The sequence below is a fragment of the Echeneis naucrates genome, chromosome 9, assembly GCF_900963305.1.
Source record: "Echeneis naucrates chromosome 9, fEcheNa1.1, whole genome shotgun sequence".
NCBI lineage: Eukaryota > Metazoa > Chordata > Actinopteri > Carangiformes > Echeneidae > Echeneis > Echeneis naucrates.
In genome coordinates, this window is record NC_042519.1 from 23,192,865 (window position 1) to 23,210,175 (window position 17,311).

Here is a 17,311-nt window from a genome sequence, read left to right on the forward strand (position 1 = left end):
AGGACGCAGCATTCAACCTCGCACGATTTGATTTCTCTGTGTTTCACCTGAAATCTACCTGTTGTTGTTGTGTATTGGGTTGGAAAACAGGCAGCCAATCAGAAAAGCGGGTCCAAAGCCTCACTTCTGATTGGCTGACTCATCTGTTGTCACTGGAGGATCAGAGATGATCCTGAGGGAGGGCTGGATACGTTACATTTTTTGTTTAGTTTGCAAAAATGTCAAACTCATCTGCTGCAGTTGTGACATAACGGTGGTAAAAAAGAACTTTTTAACTAAATTTATATTAATAAATAAACTTAAAACCTTCTTTACAAACCAATTAGTTTAAAGAAGCAAAATCAGCACAGATTTTATCATTGGTTTCAGTATTTCTGTTTTTAGGTCATTTGAAGATACTACTGTGGTGCTGCTGTTGTTGTTGTTGTTGTTGTCCTAACTATAATTCCCCTCTGGCTCAATAAATTGGATCTTGAATCTTAAAATTAAAGTTAAAAAAAAAAAAAAAAAAAGTTAATCTAAGATTCAAAGAAGGCCAAGAGAAACACAGCAATGTTCCCCCACGAGGAAAAAGAGAAATGAAGCCTTTCATTAAGCAACAACAAAAGAAAAAAATTAAGTATGTGGCTAAAATCTGCTGACAGCTCTGTCCGGTCTGAACCGACAGTCACACAGTAATTCTTTAAATAATGACAAACACTCATTCAACTATTCACTTATTGAACAGTTAATCAATAAGCTGTTGACAACTGTGCCTCATCCATTTATGAGCTCAATGGTTTGAATTATGATGCAATAAGCGCACTACTGTAAATGTGTCCACCTACTTTCTGCAGCACTATAATAACAATCGGCAGCTTAGCAAATGAACGTTATTACTTGTTTGTTAAGCTCAGTTATAAACTTTATTACTTACTACGCCTGCACCTGGAGTGCGCTCACCTGTCGAAGGAGTCGGTGGCCATCTTGTACAGGTAGATGAAGAGCTTGCTGCAGTGTTTCAGCGTGGGGCAGACGCTGTCTCCAGCGCAGCCTCCGGGGGCGGCCTCGTCCTCCAGCAGCCTCTGAAAGGGCTGGGCGTTGGACGGAAAGACGGCGGTCGGACCTAGCTTCTTTGTGTCGGAGAAACATCCCAGCAGTCTGGTGAGAGGAAATACAGAGCTAATAAATCTAATAAAATCAAGGGAGGAGGATGGACATTTTCCCATTAACTTCAATAAAATTGTGAGTCTCAACAGAAATGTTTACCTCAAACATCAAATATTTACCAGTTCGATATCATCAATGAAATCTAGAATTGTCAGTCATTTCCAAATGTCTTACATTATGATTTTAAAAAAGAGTTTGTTTCTGTTTGCAGCTTCATTTCTCCATCCAGAAAAAGGATGAGGTCAAAGAGCCCATGTAAAAAGAAAACACGTGGATTATCACAGGATCACGTTCCTGCTCATTTACCTCACGGCATCAGCCAGCTTCTCAAACTGGATCTCTGTGCGGAAGAAGTGCGAGTTGGCGGGCTCGTAGCGCATGGCGGCGGTGAGGGTGCAGAAGACGGTGTGCAGGAGCTCGAACACCTGATTCTGGTTGATGCGCTCCCAGCCGTGGCGTGGCGGCTGGCACAGCGAGCGCTCCATGGCCACCAGCAGGGACGTGACATAGACGAAGCCACCCACTTTGCGAAACACAGTCCGGGTGCGGTGACTCTCGCGCAAAACCGACAGCAAAGCCTTGAAGGAGAAAAGAAGAAAGAGGGTCATTTTGTTTTTTTCTGTTCTTTATTTCAGAAAAATAACAAAAACACATGAAGTGACAGGGAATGTATTAGTTCCCCCCAGGCAGATCATTAATTCTGAAGGTGTCACACTTCCTGTTTCACTTACTGTTTGTCACTCAGTTGTTCCCTCCTCTGTGGAGCTTTCATGTCATTTATTTTTTTTAACCTCATTCAGTCACGTCTCCATTCATCAGCTCATTTTTCTCTCGCTCCTCTTTTGCAGTGAGACATATTAAGGGGCCTCTGAGGATTCTCTGGTTCACTGATCTCCCTCCATGTGTTGTTTTTTTTTTCTAGAAGTTTTATTTAATGCATTTATGAGTAACTGAAATTGAAACATTAAACTTGAACGCAGATTTGAGTCTGGAACGGCTGAAATGTGTTGGAAATGTCAGTAAGCATGAACAGATGACGATTTTGAATGACACAAGTGGAGCTGAGTGTTGTTTCCACCTTGTGTTTGTGTGTCTGTGTGTGTCATCATGGTAAAACTTGGCCTTGGACACACAAACTGCACCACAAAAGATGGATGAAGTCGAGTCAGCCCAAGCTTGATAACCATGAATCTATAAAACATCTTTGGGATAATTAGTTGATAAAAACTCTCAGATTTGAACACACCTCTTACATTTAACGTGATGTCAGTGAACGGAAATATTTTATTTTTGTATAATTTCTACAGTAATGTAATCATTTTCAGGTATTGGATTCCCAGGAGGTGCGAAGCTGACACTTGGGAGGATTTTTCTGAAGCCTCAAAACTTTTGGTAAAGTTTGTAACTGTGCTAGTTTAGTTAAGATTAATAGCTTCTTCTAAACCTTCACACTCAGATTTGCTGAATAATTTTCCATGAAAGAGACAATATCGTGGTTTTATCGACGGCACCAGATCAACATTTACCCTGAAAGAAGAGCTCACCCAGCCTCGACCAGAGAGGTGAAAACTGATTAGTTCCTGCTGCATTCAAACTCTATCAGGCTCAGCACAGCAGGGTTTGAGGACATCCTGTCCTCCAAACTGGGAAATTACCACCAGGCTGACGGTACATGCTGGGAGTTAAACCAGCCAGGATTAGACTCCCCCACATCAGGACAAGACGTCTCCCCCCACTCCCTGACAGATTAAAGGGTTAACTGTTCCCTTTCTCGAGGCTAATCAGCTTAATTTTAACATCTGTTTGTGCATCTATTGTGTGTTGCCATTTGTGGTACAGAAGCTTCAATTATTTCACAGTTAAACTGGATTTTATACAACTTCTTTACAGACTTCAGTTTAGTTTTTTTTTAGGGTTATAATTAAAATCCCTGATTAGTGAAATTGGAGCAAAATGCTGACGGGTTAATCCCGCCGCAGCCTTCACAAGGCATGAGAATTACCTCGTCTGAACGGGAGGAATCTGAAAACGCAATTATGTTTCAGAGAGCGAGCTGTCAACCTCTCATCCTGTGTGTGTGTATTTGCCTTTATGTGCACCCAATGCTCAGTGCCTCTGGTCTGAAGCAATTACTGTATGCAGGGTTTCAAATGCATATTGATTTTAAAACTGCAGACTTTCTTTTCCTCGTTGAAACTGAAGATTGAGTTGGTGCTGACGTCAACTTGATCAAACTCCTCGGGACTCGGACGCATTAAGGTTATTTTGGACAAATCGGAAACTTGATCCTACTGATGGCAGATATTGGATGTGCAGGTCTCGGAGTGTTTTGTTACCCTCAGGATGTCTGTCTTCAGCTGGAGCTCACTGGACGGTGCGGAGTGCATGAGGCCCAGCAGCGTCCCCATGTCGTCGTCACCGCAGGGCGACAGCACGAGCTGCTGGATGATGAGCAGCGCGTGTTCCCGACACTGACGGTACTTCACAATGTTGTGAACGCAGCGAGCGCCACCGAACTCTCTGAAAAGGGCTTAAAGAAGGAGAAAGAGGGCACAAATTCATCTTAATGTTTCCAACTAAACATATGAAACATACACAGGGTTCTAAAGGATGTGCTACGCTAATCCTGGTTAGCTTATTCAGCCACGTGAATAATCAACCAACCATTTTCCCTTTATTGGAAAGCTTTTTTCTTCGTCAAGCCCACATTAAGTTTCTAAGGTTTTAAATATCAGTAAATACAGTTTGGTTCCTGCTCCTCTGTCTGCTGTTATGGGACAGTTGTTGCCTCTCTCGGAACCTTTTCTTGGACTCTTTCGTTGTTTCTGATTTGGCTAATCTCACACCCATCATCATCATCGTCGTGCTTCTCTCTGACAAAGGAGACCAGTCATCGCCGAGGCCGAGGAGCTGTCAGCAGGCGGTCAGACGCTCGCCTTTATGACTCATCACTTTTCCACACTCACAAACAGAAAGTGGGAATGGATGACATGGTGGTTAAGCGAACGTAATGAGATACGTTATTGATCCCTGGAGGAAAATTCTATTTCCTCTCATTCTTGACAGAGAGGTCAGAGGTCATGGGCTCAAAGTCAAACACGACACAGATGATTCAACCCTAAAAGTCCCGTATGGGTGTGAAACTGACTTCAGTGATGAACCGAGTTAGTTCAGTTTCCTCTTAGGAGCTGATTTTTCATCATTACTGCTCCAAAGAATGAGCAGAACAGATAAAGATTGAAACTTCAGATCAGCTGTAGAACGACCAAACACATGAGAGGAACTTTTCTTTGGTTATTCTGCTTTACACAGTTTTTAAATCAGGAGAGTAATGAAAAGTTCCCTTTTTACAGTCTTTATTGAAAGCTGATTTCTAATCAGCTTAGGTTGTGCTGATTCTGAATTATGTGGAGACAGTTTTTAAAAAACAGAAACGCCATAACTTGGCTCTGTAAGTTTAAATCTGGTCCTTTTAAAGTTTTTCTTGCTGTGACCATTGAATTAATTTGAATTAAGACTGAGACATAATGGGCACGACTACATGATAAGAAAAGGCTGCCTGAAAGTTAATCATTCAGGGATATAAGGTCCGGTTGTGTCTCGTAGCCCTGCATTACTCTATAATGAGTCGTATAATCATCACATGATTTAACACATCCTGGAGCCGTGATGACATTTATTTATCTGGTAACAAACAACTGTATAGAAATAAAAACAGAATAAAAATCAAAACTAAAAATTTGACAAATATAGGAAATGTTTGTGAAATTAAAATAATTTAAAAGAAAATATTAAATTATGTTGGGTTTAGGGGGATGCATGAAGTCAGCTGTGTGTGTCTGTGTGTGTTTACCTGCGTTAGTGTTGGAAGTGTTGGAGCCCTGCAGGAGGACAGTCAGCGTCTCCATCACCAGCCAGGCCAGCTGCTTCTGCTCCTCCGCCACCGTGTTGTTCTTACAGTCGGCTGCAGACACACAGATGATATAACGAGGGGTGTTTGTCTCTGATAGGGTTTGTGATCTGGTTGTGGTTCAGATCAGCTCATTTTCAGGCTCTTGCTGCTGATCTGCATTTACCAACCTGTACCAAACTAAAGTCCCGACTGTAAATAAAAAACGAGCAGAAATACTAATGCTGTAGAAACAGCTGAACTGGTTTGAATAAAGAACACCCAGTTTAAAAATGATCACATCCAGTTCATAAAAAAACTGTTTACCCAGTTTGAACAGGAAAAAAAAAAAAATCCTGAACAGAATTTATGGTAATGGTTCAGTGATGTACTCCTCACCTTGGTCGTTACTGTGTGGCTGCTGCTGCGTGGCCGGGTCTTTGAGCAAGGCAGCGTACTTGTGCAGCAGGTTGACCAGCACCTCCAGCAGGCCGACCTCCCGCAGCACGTCGCTGAACACCGGGTCGTGCCTGGCCAGCTTCAGCAGCGTCCGGACGGCGGTGATGCTGCAGGCGTGCGACGTGCTGGACTTGAGCAGCATGCTGACGCTGAACAGCTCCTTGCATGGCACGTAGTTGAGACTGAACACGACGAACTCAAGCAGCTCAAAGTACTTGACTTGCGCCTCGGGCAGCTTGGCCACGCGTTCCGCAAACTGTGACAGTGTGTGCTGCGACTCCAGGATGAAGTAGTTGGCCGGTTCCGCCGCATAGATGTTACCGATGGCGTCCAGGAGCATGCAGGCCAGGCGGCTGCTTTTGGCCCGCAGGAAGGCGTTCTGCAGAACGGCGAAGGCCTGGATATTTCGCACCGTGTGGCCTGAAAAACAACAAGTGAAACCATTTGTGGACATAACAAAATTGTGATTTGATAGAAATAACAATATACTTGTTATGGTACATTTGCATGATAATGATGATGGTCAGTACTTGTTTCTAATGGCAGCTGATTAAATTGTTGGTGACCATGACAACAGTACTTTAATCTTCACTCATTCAGGAAAAATGAATGGAAACAAAAATATTCAACACCATTTACACATTTAACACTTTTCAGAGTTTCTATGGATCAGATCCACATGAGTTATCTTGGCCTTGAAACCTGAAACTACTTCTGAAGTAGTCTGGCAGAAAGTGCAGCAGTGAAACAGTCTGTCTTTGCTGGACATCAGTTCCTCAGGTCAGGCAAAAATAACACAACACAGAGAATCAAGAGTATGATCTCTGGAGTTTGTATGATTTAAAAGTATGACTCGCAGACATATGAAATGTGTCATCGCACACACAGCCGTAAAGCGAACGTGGCAGGCTAATTAGGCATGTAAGCAAACCTGCGCACCATGATGGCTAATGGCAATGACTTTTCACACAGCTGGAGCTGTCATTAGACGAGTGTGTGTGTGTGTGTGTGTGTATGCGTGCATGGTAAGATCATGAAGGGTGTAAGTGCCGGGGTCTGTGTGCGTCTGTGTGCGTCTGTGTGCGGTAAACAGAGAACACAGGCCGGTGCTTCCCATCTGTGATTTGTCAAGTTCAACACTGTGGAGCTTCTGTCAGACAGACACATTTCATCATATGACCTTTCCTTTACACAAATACCCGACTGAACCTGAACTCACCACGAGCAAAAGAAACAACAAATCTATTTCAGTAGAAAGACAGAACTGATTTGTGTTTTTGAATTAGTTTGGGTTAAAATAAATCAGTGATTTGATTAACAACAGGCTTCCAAAGGGGGGGGGGGGACATAATGTCTTTAAATGCATCATGGCAAAACAAAAAGTACAAACCTCTTATGGGCATTTATGTTCAGCATTGTTTTGATATATGTGAAGAAGAAACCTCCACTAATCAGCATAAATGACCATAATACACTAAAACTATCAAAGCAGCTTCTATAATAAGACAAGAAAAGCTCATAAGTTTTCATTTTATTATCGATGCATATTTGTATGTTTATTCAGTAATTCCGGAGCCAATCCCAGCTCACTCTGGACAGGTCTCCAGTCCATCACAGAGACAGACAGACCTACGGACAGTTTAGAGTCAGCAGTGAACCAAACAGGATGTCTTTGGAGGCCCCAGGCCGGGAACCCGACCAGGACCTCCTTATTGTGAGGCCACAGCATTAACCACTGTGCCGTTGTGCTGCCCATTTGTATGTTTAGACACACAGAAATTTAAAGTTTATTTACCGACAGATTTGTTGCTGAAGAAAAAAGCTACAATTTATAGAACTTGAATTTTTCTTCAACTTGTCTGATATTTGAAATGCAATGGATTCTTCTTATTTCATCCTGATTATTCAGTTTTCTTTCTGTCCCTTTGTTGAGGCCGTTTTTGTCCTTCATGCGTATTCTGCAAACATGCAGTGTGAGACTAAAGTGACTCCGGACTCCAAAGATCCCATTTGTATGCAGGAGGCTTCGGGGCATTCATCTCCGCCAGTGTGACAGGCGGCAGAGTTGCCATGGCGTCTGTCCACAGGTTAAGCTTTCTGAAATCAGCCAAGCATCGAAGTCCTTGCAGGGATTAAGATCTCACTGAAAGATACGAACGCTTTGGGTGGGAGGTCGGGGGGAGATACACCAAGACTTTTCCACAAGTAATTCTGCTCGTTCCTGGATTTGGGCACATTGAGTCTGCGGTGGTCTAAAGATTTAAGACGCAGGTCTGCGATGAGGGCTCGCTGGGTTGAATCACGTGCAGGAGGAGGAAATATCCTCATTCTCTCAGCTTTCAGTGTGGATGAGGATTTTCTCATTGTGTCTCATAAATCTGGTGTTTTGTGTGGCGTAGTTTACATCTGATAACTGGAGCCAATCACTGTGCGATGACACTGCAGGGTTCATCCTGCACAGGTCACCAGTCTATTTGCAGGACTGATATAATGCACATGTGTTTTAGCCAGAGCAGGAGGCTGGAAGACCAACAGGCCCAGGGTTAAAAAACCAGAACCTTCTTGGTGTGATGCAACACTGCCGTGTCTTCATATATAACTCGTGACCTATATTGCTGTCACTGGCAAGACAAGCTTGTGTTTTAGCTTGGAGGACGCACAACTGCAGGCAGTATTCATCACATGCACACAGTGCTCATCACGGACACAAAGCAGATGTTAGTGGGTCTTAATGCACCAACCCACCTTTCCCAGAAGGCTGTGGGAGGATGAAGCCGGGCAGCAGGAACGGCGCTCCGGTTGTCAGGCCGGCAGGTTTCAGTTCCGTCACCCCGTACGTGGTCAGACAGGTGACCAGGTTGACCAGGTCCTTCAGGGCGTCTTTGGATTCGTCCTCTTTGGCCTGTTCCAGTCTGGACACACAGAGAGAGAGAGAGGCTTGTATGAATGTACATCAGCGCTGAACTCAGGAAACACAGTGTGTGAGCTGCAGGAATAGGAGCTGTACCTGAGCATGAGGTCACAGAGGAAGGCGTAGCCCTGGCACATTCTGAAGTCATCCAGCAGCGTCTGCGACACGTCACTGGAGTCTTTGAGGAAACAGGAGAGGCCGGCGAACATCTCAACTATCTCCAGGGGGGAAAGGTCGTCGGACTGCTGCATGTTCTGGACGCACGTGGCCAAGCACTCCTTCTCTGTGGATGGAGAAGTCGAGGAGAACTGGGTCAAAGGAATTTGTTGAGATCTTTTAGGGGATCAATGAAGCTGGCTCTGTTTTATTTTCATCATCTTAACTGCGTAATGAGAGTTGGCAAACTAAGTTTTATATTATCATTTGAAAACCCTACAGACATGTTTTTGCTCTAGATTTATGATCATGGTGGTTTAATCCATCTCTGTGTCTTCAGGGCAAATCACTCTTTGTGCACACGTCCATCAGTTTGGTGACTTCTGGAAAAGGATGATATGGATGCACAAAACTGCAGCTCTGTGTGTTTTTGTTAGTGCTTTGGGGTGAAATCCATTTTCTGTGTCAGGAGTGGGTGAAACATGCATGAGCCACCGATTGGCTCCTGTTTTTAAGAATTAAAATGGCGGCTGTGCTTTGAGGGAGGAAGACACCAAAGTCCCTCTTATTCTGACTATGATTAGCTTAGTTAAGGTAGTTTTGTTAAACCTAACCTAAGAAGTTTGACATTTACTCTTCAAATATTATTCTGATGTTTTCATGGCCACTTGGGATTCGGAGGAAGAGGCCACAAATTCAAAGCCAACAAATGTGTCTTCCCTTTCTTTCCAACTGGTGGAGCCTTCATGGCCCAACATATCCCAGGATACATTGGCAACCAGCAATAATGCCAATAATTCCAACAATAATCTGGAAACAAAAATCAACAGAGAATTTGAGGATTATGTTTTTGGACGGGAGTTTATTGTTCCACTTTTCTTTCCTCATTGAAGCGAAAAAGATCCACAAACACACACTATTAACAGAGAGACGATGGTGGATTGTGTCTTGACACTCATGAATTTAGAGTGACATAAATCATTGTATGTCTCGCTGCACATTGTGGGACTGATTTTGTATCCCATTCTGTCGGCTCCCGTCTGCCCACAGGGTTGAAACTAAAAAACTGAAGTCAGCAGACAACAGCTCCTTTTCCAGCTTCCAGCCTCACTTTAAACAAACAGTTGATTGTTTTCTCACAATGTGTTTCTTGTTACTGCGCAAACAGAAACAGATGTTTGTGTTCTTGTGTCTTTGTTGGGTCTGCGGATTGAAGTTTACAGCTCCTGTTTGTGGATTACAGCAGATGTGGTCTGAATCTTAGTTTCGCTGATAACTGCATGTCCTGATCCACCCAGTCAACACAATGACACACACATCCTGCACATCTGCATTTACCGTGTATGTATTTGACCACGTTGACGCTGAGGCCGTGTCGGGAGATGGTGGTCAGCACCTCTCCGGCGCTCCTCCTCCAGGGCAGGTTGTGGGGGGGGCACCAGGAGGTGATGGCACTGAACAGCAGCTGCAGGTCGTCCTTCTGGGCCAACTCTTCCGCCGGAGACACGAAGGTACAGAGCTTCACCAGGATCTGCAGGAGCGGAGAGACGACAGGAAACTGACTCCAGACTTCCAGCTGATAAAACTAAACCTTTCAAAGCGGAGACAGGCCGGTTTTGCTTAAATGTGTCTTCTGTAACTTCTGTCATTACATGTGGAGACGAGGCTGACGTGAGTATGGCAATTAGAGCAAAGTGAACAATATCAAGCTGAATTTCCCACCGTGATTACAGTGAAGAGCCATTAATCCCTTTTTATCAGAACCTACGAGGATTTAGAGTATCAAACTAAATCAATAAACATCTTAATCTGCTGCTGCTGATCCTGCACAGATCATTCTCAGGACTGGAGCTTTCAAGATGCTATTATTACTATTCACTGATCAAAAAGTGGGTGAACAGGAAAAAAATATTTTTTTTAAATAAAGTTCGGTTATATTTATGGTATGAGATAGAAGTAGGAACCTCAGGCTTTTCTGTTTTACCTTAGAAAGTCATCTTTGTAAAAAATGTCACCCAGTCAGAATCAACTCTATCTCAGCCAAATGACACAATAAAGCTGTTATAAGACATAGTAACTCCTTATTTTCTGGATAAAAACACTGTAAACCATCACAACCAAAGAAAACACGTGTTTGGGTTGATCTAAAGGATTTAACAGGATTAATATACTAATTTGATAAGTTATTTTCAAGTAATTGAGCTTCAGTGTGTTGTGCGTTGGCATGCAGGTACGTGAATGTTTACTTTTCTTTTTTCAGTCTTAAAATTTAGAAAACTGTCTAACATGTTAATACAGCACTTTGTTAATATACGTCCTGTTTCATATTGTAAAAATAGTTATGGGAAATTCAGTTGGTTCCGTTTTTCTGTAATTAGTCAAATGTGGACAGTATTTGGTCAGATTGTGTTTTCACCTGGACAAAGACTTTCTGGAGCAGCACCCTGCGATCGGCCAGCGGCAGCTCCGGCTGGGTGTGGCCCTGGCCCGGTGACTTCTCCTGTGTGGGTGGTGGCGGCGGCGGCGGCACCTGTGGGGCGGGGCCCACCGGGGCCTCAGCCATGTGTGGCAGGTCAAAGAACAGGTAGAGGCATTTGACGAGTGTGGAGGGAACAGACATGGTCGTCATGCAGTCCACCGTTTTCTGGTGAGGGGCAGAACAGAGCGGTTGTGAGTTATGAAACCAGAAATGGACACATGACCACGGCTCAGTGTGTGTTGAGCTGTTTTCAAGGTAAGGCAAAGAGCAGCAGCAAAGTTCTGGAAGAGATGAAAATGTTTTTGCTTTTAGTGCAACTTAAATGGATATTTTTACCGCTGCGTAATAATTTGTGGTTGTGTTTGTTTGTGTGAGGGCAGGAAGAGTTCTGAGAGCTTGCAGTGTGTGTTTTTATTGTGCATTTTCCACAATTATACTATAAATGTGTGCGTATGTGTGAGAGTGCGTTTTGATGGCAAGGAAAAGGGCTGTAAAAAGAGATGGGGTTTGTGCTCACTGAAGCAAATGATTCATATAATCAAATGCTACCTCCTCCACACACACACACACAAACACACAAGCATGAAAGCACACAGGTTCATTCTCAATCCCTCAGCTGATCAAACGAGAGGAGAGGTGGGGGAGGATTTGAGACACTGACAGTGGAAGTCGGTGGAAGAGTTTATAGTTGATGGTCAATCAGAATAATGGAAAGAAAACCAAAGCAGCACCAGTGGGAGAGGAAATCTACGAGGTGAAGTGTGTGTTTACAGGCTGTGACAGACACATCGACCCCCCTGCAACTTTAAGGTCAAGGTTATAGCCAACAATCAATCAGGGAGAAAACCAGGGAGGCATTTTATTGGAGACAAAGAGAGAAGAGATAAACACAAAATGGAGAAAGAGATCAGAGCAGTGGGAATGCAGAGCGTGAAGGGCATCCTATTTAAAAAAGAAAGAAAAGGGGATGTCAGCGTGGAGGTAGAGACAGCTACAAAACAAAAATGTTGCTGTTTTATCTGCTGAAAGAAAGAGAGATGAGGGAGAAAGGTGACGTCAGGTTTCTGGAGACTGGCTGCCAGCAGGGTCTTTTGTTTTACTGTCTGAGACACCAGAGGAAACAAATCCATTAAACACAGTCACTCCGTCTCAACAGGACCACGGCTGCCCTGTTGAATTCTGGGTAATTCTTCTTCTCCTGTCTCCCGTCTTGTGTACTGACATCAAACAGCTCAGTGTAATTAAAGTGTTGCCTGGTTATCACAATGACATAAGTGCAGCTTGGCACAAAACACAGCAGACACTGATGAGGCACCAGTTAAACATCCCCGAATCAACAGTTCAAACAATCACCAGCACTGAAAGATTTGTTTGGTTTTTTTTTTTGGGGGGGGGGGGGTGGCGGCATGGTGGTCCAGAGGTGCCTCACAGGAGGAAGGGTTGAGTTTTAAGAGTTTGCTTGTTAGCCGTGTGTCTGCCTTCTTGACCATAAAGAAGGGGACGGGTTAGGGGGCAGGGCTACTGTGTGATTGACAGACTGTGCCACCCAATCAGCATAGAGTGCAAAGCAGGTCCAATCCAGCCCTCACTCCTCAGCTCCACCTTATCCTCGAACTATGGTTTCTACTGGTTTCAAAAACCCAAGATGGCCGACTGACAATTTACAAACTGGAGGAGTGGAAAGACAGAGGACAGAGGACAAACAGTGCTGAGCTGAGACACAATGAAAAGAAAGATTTTCTCGCCATAATCACCAAATGCTTCGTCCTGGTGGGGAATCAGTTGGTTCAGGTTTGGACTCTTTATTTACAAAATGCCGCATTCACTGATGGTCCGCACCATGTTGGACCGATCTCTTAGCAAACCTGCTCATTGTTTCCTAAAACAAGGGCTTAAAAATTCCCATCACAAAGGCATAGGTAAAACTCTAGAGACGGGCTTTACCTAAAAGACCTGGATCTAATAATCTGGCTTCACACATTCACAGCAAGTCTGGCTTCAGTTAAAACTTCCGAGACACTTCAGCCAGATGAAATATCCACAACTGCACTTTGAAAAGGCTGACGGGGCTATAAAGCCTAAGCAGCATCTGACAGAAAGGAAACTTCATTTCAGTGACGTGTGGGTGGTTTTAAATCCTGCAGTGTCTGGTGTCGGCAGCGAGGACCAGAGAGTACCACAGAGCTTTGCTGTTTGCATGTGTACAAACCTGAGCGTGTTCATTTCTGCAGCGCTGTGACCACAGTGAGAAGTGTCAAGTTTTCTGCTGCAGACAACACAATGCAGCAAAAAAGTTACTGGTTATAACCACAAACTTCTCTTTGAGTCAATCTATTGTTCATGAAACACAGCTGTTGCGAGTCTACGTGCTTTGAGAAGTATATAAATCTGAGTGAAGGGAGATTTTAAAACATGTCTGCAGGAGGAGAGGGGGAAGTGTTTGATTCGACAACAACAAAGGCAGATTTCTGATGTGCAGCAGACCAGGAAGAGCAGCCAGCCAGCTGACAGCGATGCTCCCCTTTAAGACCTCCAGAGGAATGTGGTGCCAAAAGTTCAAACAATTTTCTGCTGGACGCAGTCAGAGAGCAGAGAGGAAAACCGGAGCTTCATGTCTAACCTTTAAACCTGGAGATGCCATTTTGACTTTCAGCATTATGCAGAACTGTGTTGCTTTGTAACCGGTAAGTCCGCAGTTGGATGTGTCTTCAGTTTTGAAAAGAAAGACAATGCTGTTCTTGAGCTACTCTGATTGGCTGCAACATCACTGACCACAGCCAACAGGAGTGTCCGATGTAGAGACGTGACTCTAGATGGATATGCTTCTGTAGGCTTTTCGGGGTTAACAAGCCGTTTCCTCAGCAAGGAGAGGACACAAACAAAAACGCACAATGCAGCAATCACACACAGAAACGTCATTTTAGTGTAAGAAAAGAGCGATGTGAGCGAGTGATGAAAGTGAGTGCATCGTTATGTGAACGGACCTGTCCAGAGGAGGCCAACAGGTTGATGGTAGTCAGAAGCATCCAGCCACGACTCGCCTCCTCACTCTGGTTCACCTCCAGGAACTGGACTATGGCTCGACTGGCTGCCTCTGGAGAAGAAAACACACTCACGTTGAGTAAAATGGATGAACAATCAATCAACTTGGTGAATGTGATGTGGGGAAAGTTTTGTGTCACGGTTTGTAGTTTTTCACACCCACATTAACAGGAAAAAAGAAGCCCCACTTATATGTATTAAAATGTTATTGTGTTGTTATTAAAGCTCCAAGGAGAAGCCTGAGAGGAGAATTTAAAATCCTCTGAGACCTTTAAATAAACTGCCAACTTATTGGTTCCAACACAATATGTAATTATCCAACTTTAAAGGTTTAAAGTTTTCTGCGAGTATCTTGTCCTAATCCTGTCTTAATTTATCATTTATATTACTGAAGCAATTAAGAAAATCAATGAAAGCTCCAGTAGAATTCGTGTTATCCGCCCAGTGGAGTAGTGAATCATCGTCATATTGCGTCAGTAAACTCAATGCTGTGGACTTGCACAACTGCAGAAAACAAATATGTTGTATATAACACACACTGCTGTATGGAACTGCTGACTGGACGCGTGTGTGGAGGGGGCTGGAGTGAGCGCTGTATTACACAAATTTACACGGAGAAATAAAGTTTGTTTGGAAAATATTTCTCTGCTAAAACATCAAGAATCAGTTGTTTTTCTAGATGAAGATGAGTCGTGGTAAAGCCAGCGGAGAGGCTGACTCAATCTGCAGAGGCCTGGCCACCAGATGGAGGAGGGAGTGTGGTGTTCTCTGCTTGAAAAACAACACATCACATGCTCAGACAGAGACAGAGAGGGAGATGGAAAGAGATGATAGAGACCCAGAGTGAGTCCTTTTTATTGGGACTGAGGATACACAACAGCAAGGAGTGATGTAATCAATGCAGTTAGTGCACAGACAGTCACAGGTGAGGAAGAGGAAACGGATGAGATTGATCTATTACGGCTCATCTCCGGGTTTCTGCTCCCATTAAAGGGATGTGTGATTGTGTGGTTTTAAAACATATTACAGAGGTTCAGCTCTGTTTTCACAGCACCGTGCTGCACAGGACAAGGAGAAAATTAGCATGTTCACCCGTGTTGTGCTTTAAATCAATGTGGATCAGAGCAGGAGCATATAAATTCCCGTGACCTGGGTCTAAATGACGACTGTCAAAAGGGGATGAACCTGTCAGAGTGCTCACCTGTTGACTTGTTGGAGGCCCTCCGTCTGATTTCGGTCACCATGAGACGGGAGACCTGGGTGGTGAACTGCAGCAGGTCGGAGAACTTCTCCGTCATGCTGCTGGGTGGAGCGTTCCCAAAGACCTGAAGCAGACAGATCAACTGTAGTTTCATGAGGGGAGAAAGACAGATGAAGGGCTGAAGACAGACAAATGATGTGACCCTGAAATATAAAGAGGTTAATGTCTTTATAACAAGGTTTAAACTCACCAGAGGCTTCCATTTGTTTCAAAGTTTGCTCTCTAATAGAGAGAACATGTTGTGCTGGTTATTATTCCCTGTTAAACCCTCTAATCACATCCATCAGGACTCATCCAGGTGGAGGCATTCCAGCAAACATCTTTTTGTGTTTTCTGGCAGGTTATAATTTTGCAGCCAGAGTGCAGACTGCAGGTGGAGCCTCTGGGGGTGTCAGGGGGGGTCAAAGACATACTGCACATCATTCAGCAACGGCTCATCGTGTCTTTATTTATCCAGCAAATCTGACATTAAAGTGGGCCTGCCTGGAGCCTGGAGCCCGGCGCCTGGAATCCTGATATGAATTATGCTACCAGGAGTGAATCACAGCAGCGCTGGATAATAATTAGCTGACAAGTCAAGAGACCCTTGGTGAGCCACTCCAGTTTGACGAGGACACTCCACAGGGCTGTCTGGAGCAGCGGCAGCAAAACAAAGCGGTAAACTGCTCTTAGTGTGATAGAAAGAAATCATTTCACCGGCTCCTGCGTGCTCTGCTTTGTTGGGTAAACACACACATACACGCAGACAATTTGCATGAATCTATGCCTCTAAAACATTTGTTTTTCAGTGCAGGAATGGATGATTTATAATGAAGTCTTCTGCTTATTGTTTAGAAGGTACTACAAAGTCCAAACACAAAATAAACGAATGAAATGTTCTGTGTATATGAGCCCAGTAGGAGCTGGTCAGTCATCAGGGGCTTAGCTCTAAACCAGCACCCAAAGGATCCAATCAGCTCAAGAAGCACAAACTTCTCCACCGTTATTTTAACTTTTAGTCTTGCTCTCTGCTATTTTATTCCTGATAACAACACTTAATGAGCTCAGCTTATGATAGTGTAGCATGTGTTCCCAGTTTAACTTTCGTTGCCATATTTCTTTATTACTGATGGTCAAAGTTTATGCACCAAATACATTTTAATGTTCTCTGATATGATCTGACATCAGCTTTTAGATGCAGCTGGTGACTTTTTGATGAACTAGTGTTGACAGTGAGCAAGAGTTCACCTTTGTATGACTCTGCTCTCCCATGCACCTGTGCACCAGGTGGACAAAAGACATTCTGTCCAGTATTTTTGGAGATCTGTACTTTGGGGACAGGTGAGTGTGTTCCTGTGTGTCATAAAGCAGTCAAATTTCTTTCAGCATTACAACAAGATGCAATGGTTGACTGTTCAACAGTGGGCTCATTTCCATGGTAAACACAGTGGATGTATGATACAGAGTTAGTATGAAAACTTTGTGCTCTATTTATCAGAACACCTGCAAAGTCAACCTGCTGATTTAACTGCAGGCTGTGTGGTGTGTCGTCAGGCGTGAATTCAGGATCTGAATTGCAAATAATCCACAGGTGAGGTCTCATGTACACCCACCGAGTCTATTCAGCTCACGATGTTAATGGAGCAACCCCCCCGCCCCGTGACTCACCCTGTTAAATACAGGAAGCATCATGTAGAGCTTCTCCTCCTGCTCCTTCTGGGTCATGTGGCGAGGAGGGTGGCACAGCTCGGAGAACAGGCGCCGCAGGTGCATCAGGCCCAGTGCGTTGTCCTGGGGGCTGCACTCCTCCTGCCTCGGCCGCCCCATGATCCTCTTCACCATGTTCATCTTGAGCGGCTTTGTCAGGGCAAAGGCAGCCCTGTGGGGGGAGGAGGAGGAGAGTTTCATTACCAGCAGATAACACCCTGAGATGCAATAAAAAAAATGTCAAATATAGACGAGGTAAAATAACATGAAAAAGAAGAT

At 44.1% G+C, this 17,311-nt stretch overlaps 1 protein-coding gene across 1 annotated transcript in view; it reads right to left on the minus strand.

The window, feature by feature from the left end:
• The window catches only part of wdfy3 (WD repeat and FYVE domain containing 3), a 66,736-nt gene that overhangs the window by 36,981 nt on the left and 12,444 nt on the right, over positions 1–17,311 (minus strand). Inside the window, exons 2-14 of the mRNA XM_029509972.1 lie at positions 16,994–17,204; positions 15,287–15,410; positions 14,028–14,137; positions 11,113–11,208; positions 10,981–11,046; positions 9,903–10,095; positions 8,505–8,691; positions 8,243–8,409; positions 5,438–5,917; positions 5,003–5,113; positions 3,486–3,679; positions 1,456–1,727; positions 943–1,140 (exon numbers count right to left, since the gene is read on the minus strand). Of these exons, the coding sequence (XP_029365832.1) occupies positions 943–1,140; positions 1,456–1,727; positions 3,486–3,679; positions 5,003–5,113; positions 5,438–5,917; positions 8,243–8,409; positions 8,505–8,691; positions 9,903–10,095; positions 10,981–11,046; positions 11,113–11,208; positions 14,028–14,137; positions 15,287–15,410; positions 16,994–17,204 (2,409 nt within the window). The remainder of the gene's footprint in view (positions 1–942; positions 1,141–1,455; positions 1,728–3,485; positions 3,680–5,002; positions 5,114–5,437; positions 5,918–8,242; positions 8,410–8,504; positions 8,692–9,902; positions 10,096–10,980; positions 11,047–11,112; positions 11,209–14,027; positions 14,138–15,286; positions 15,411–16,993; positions 17,205–17,311) is intronic.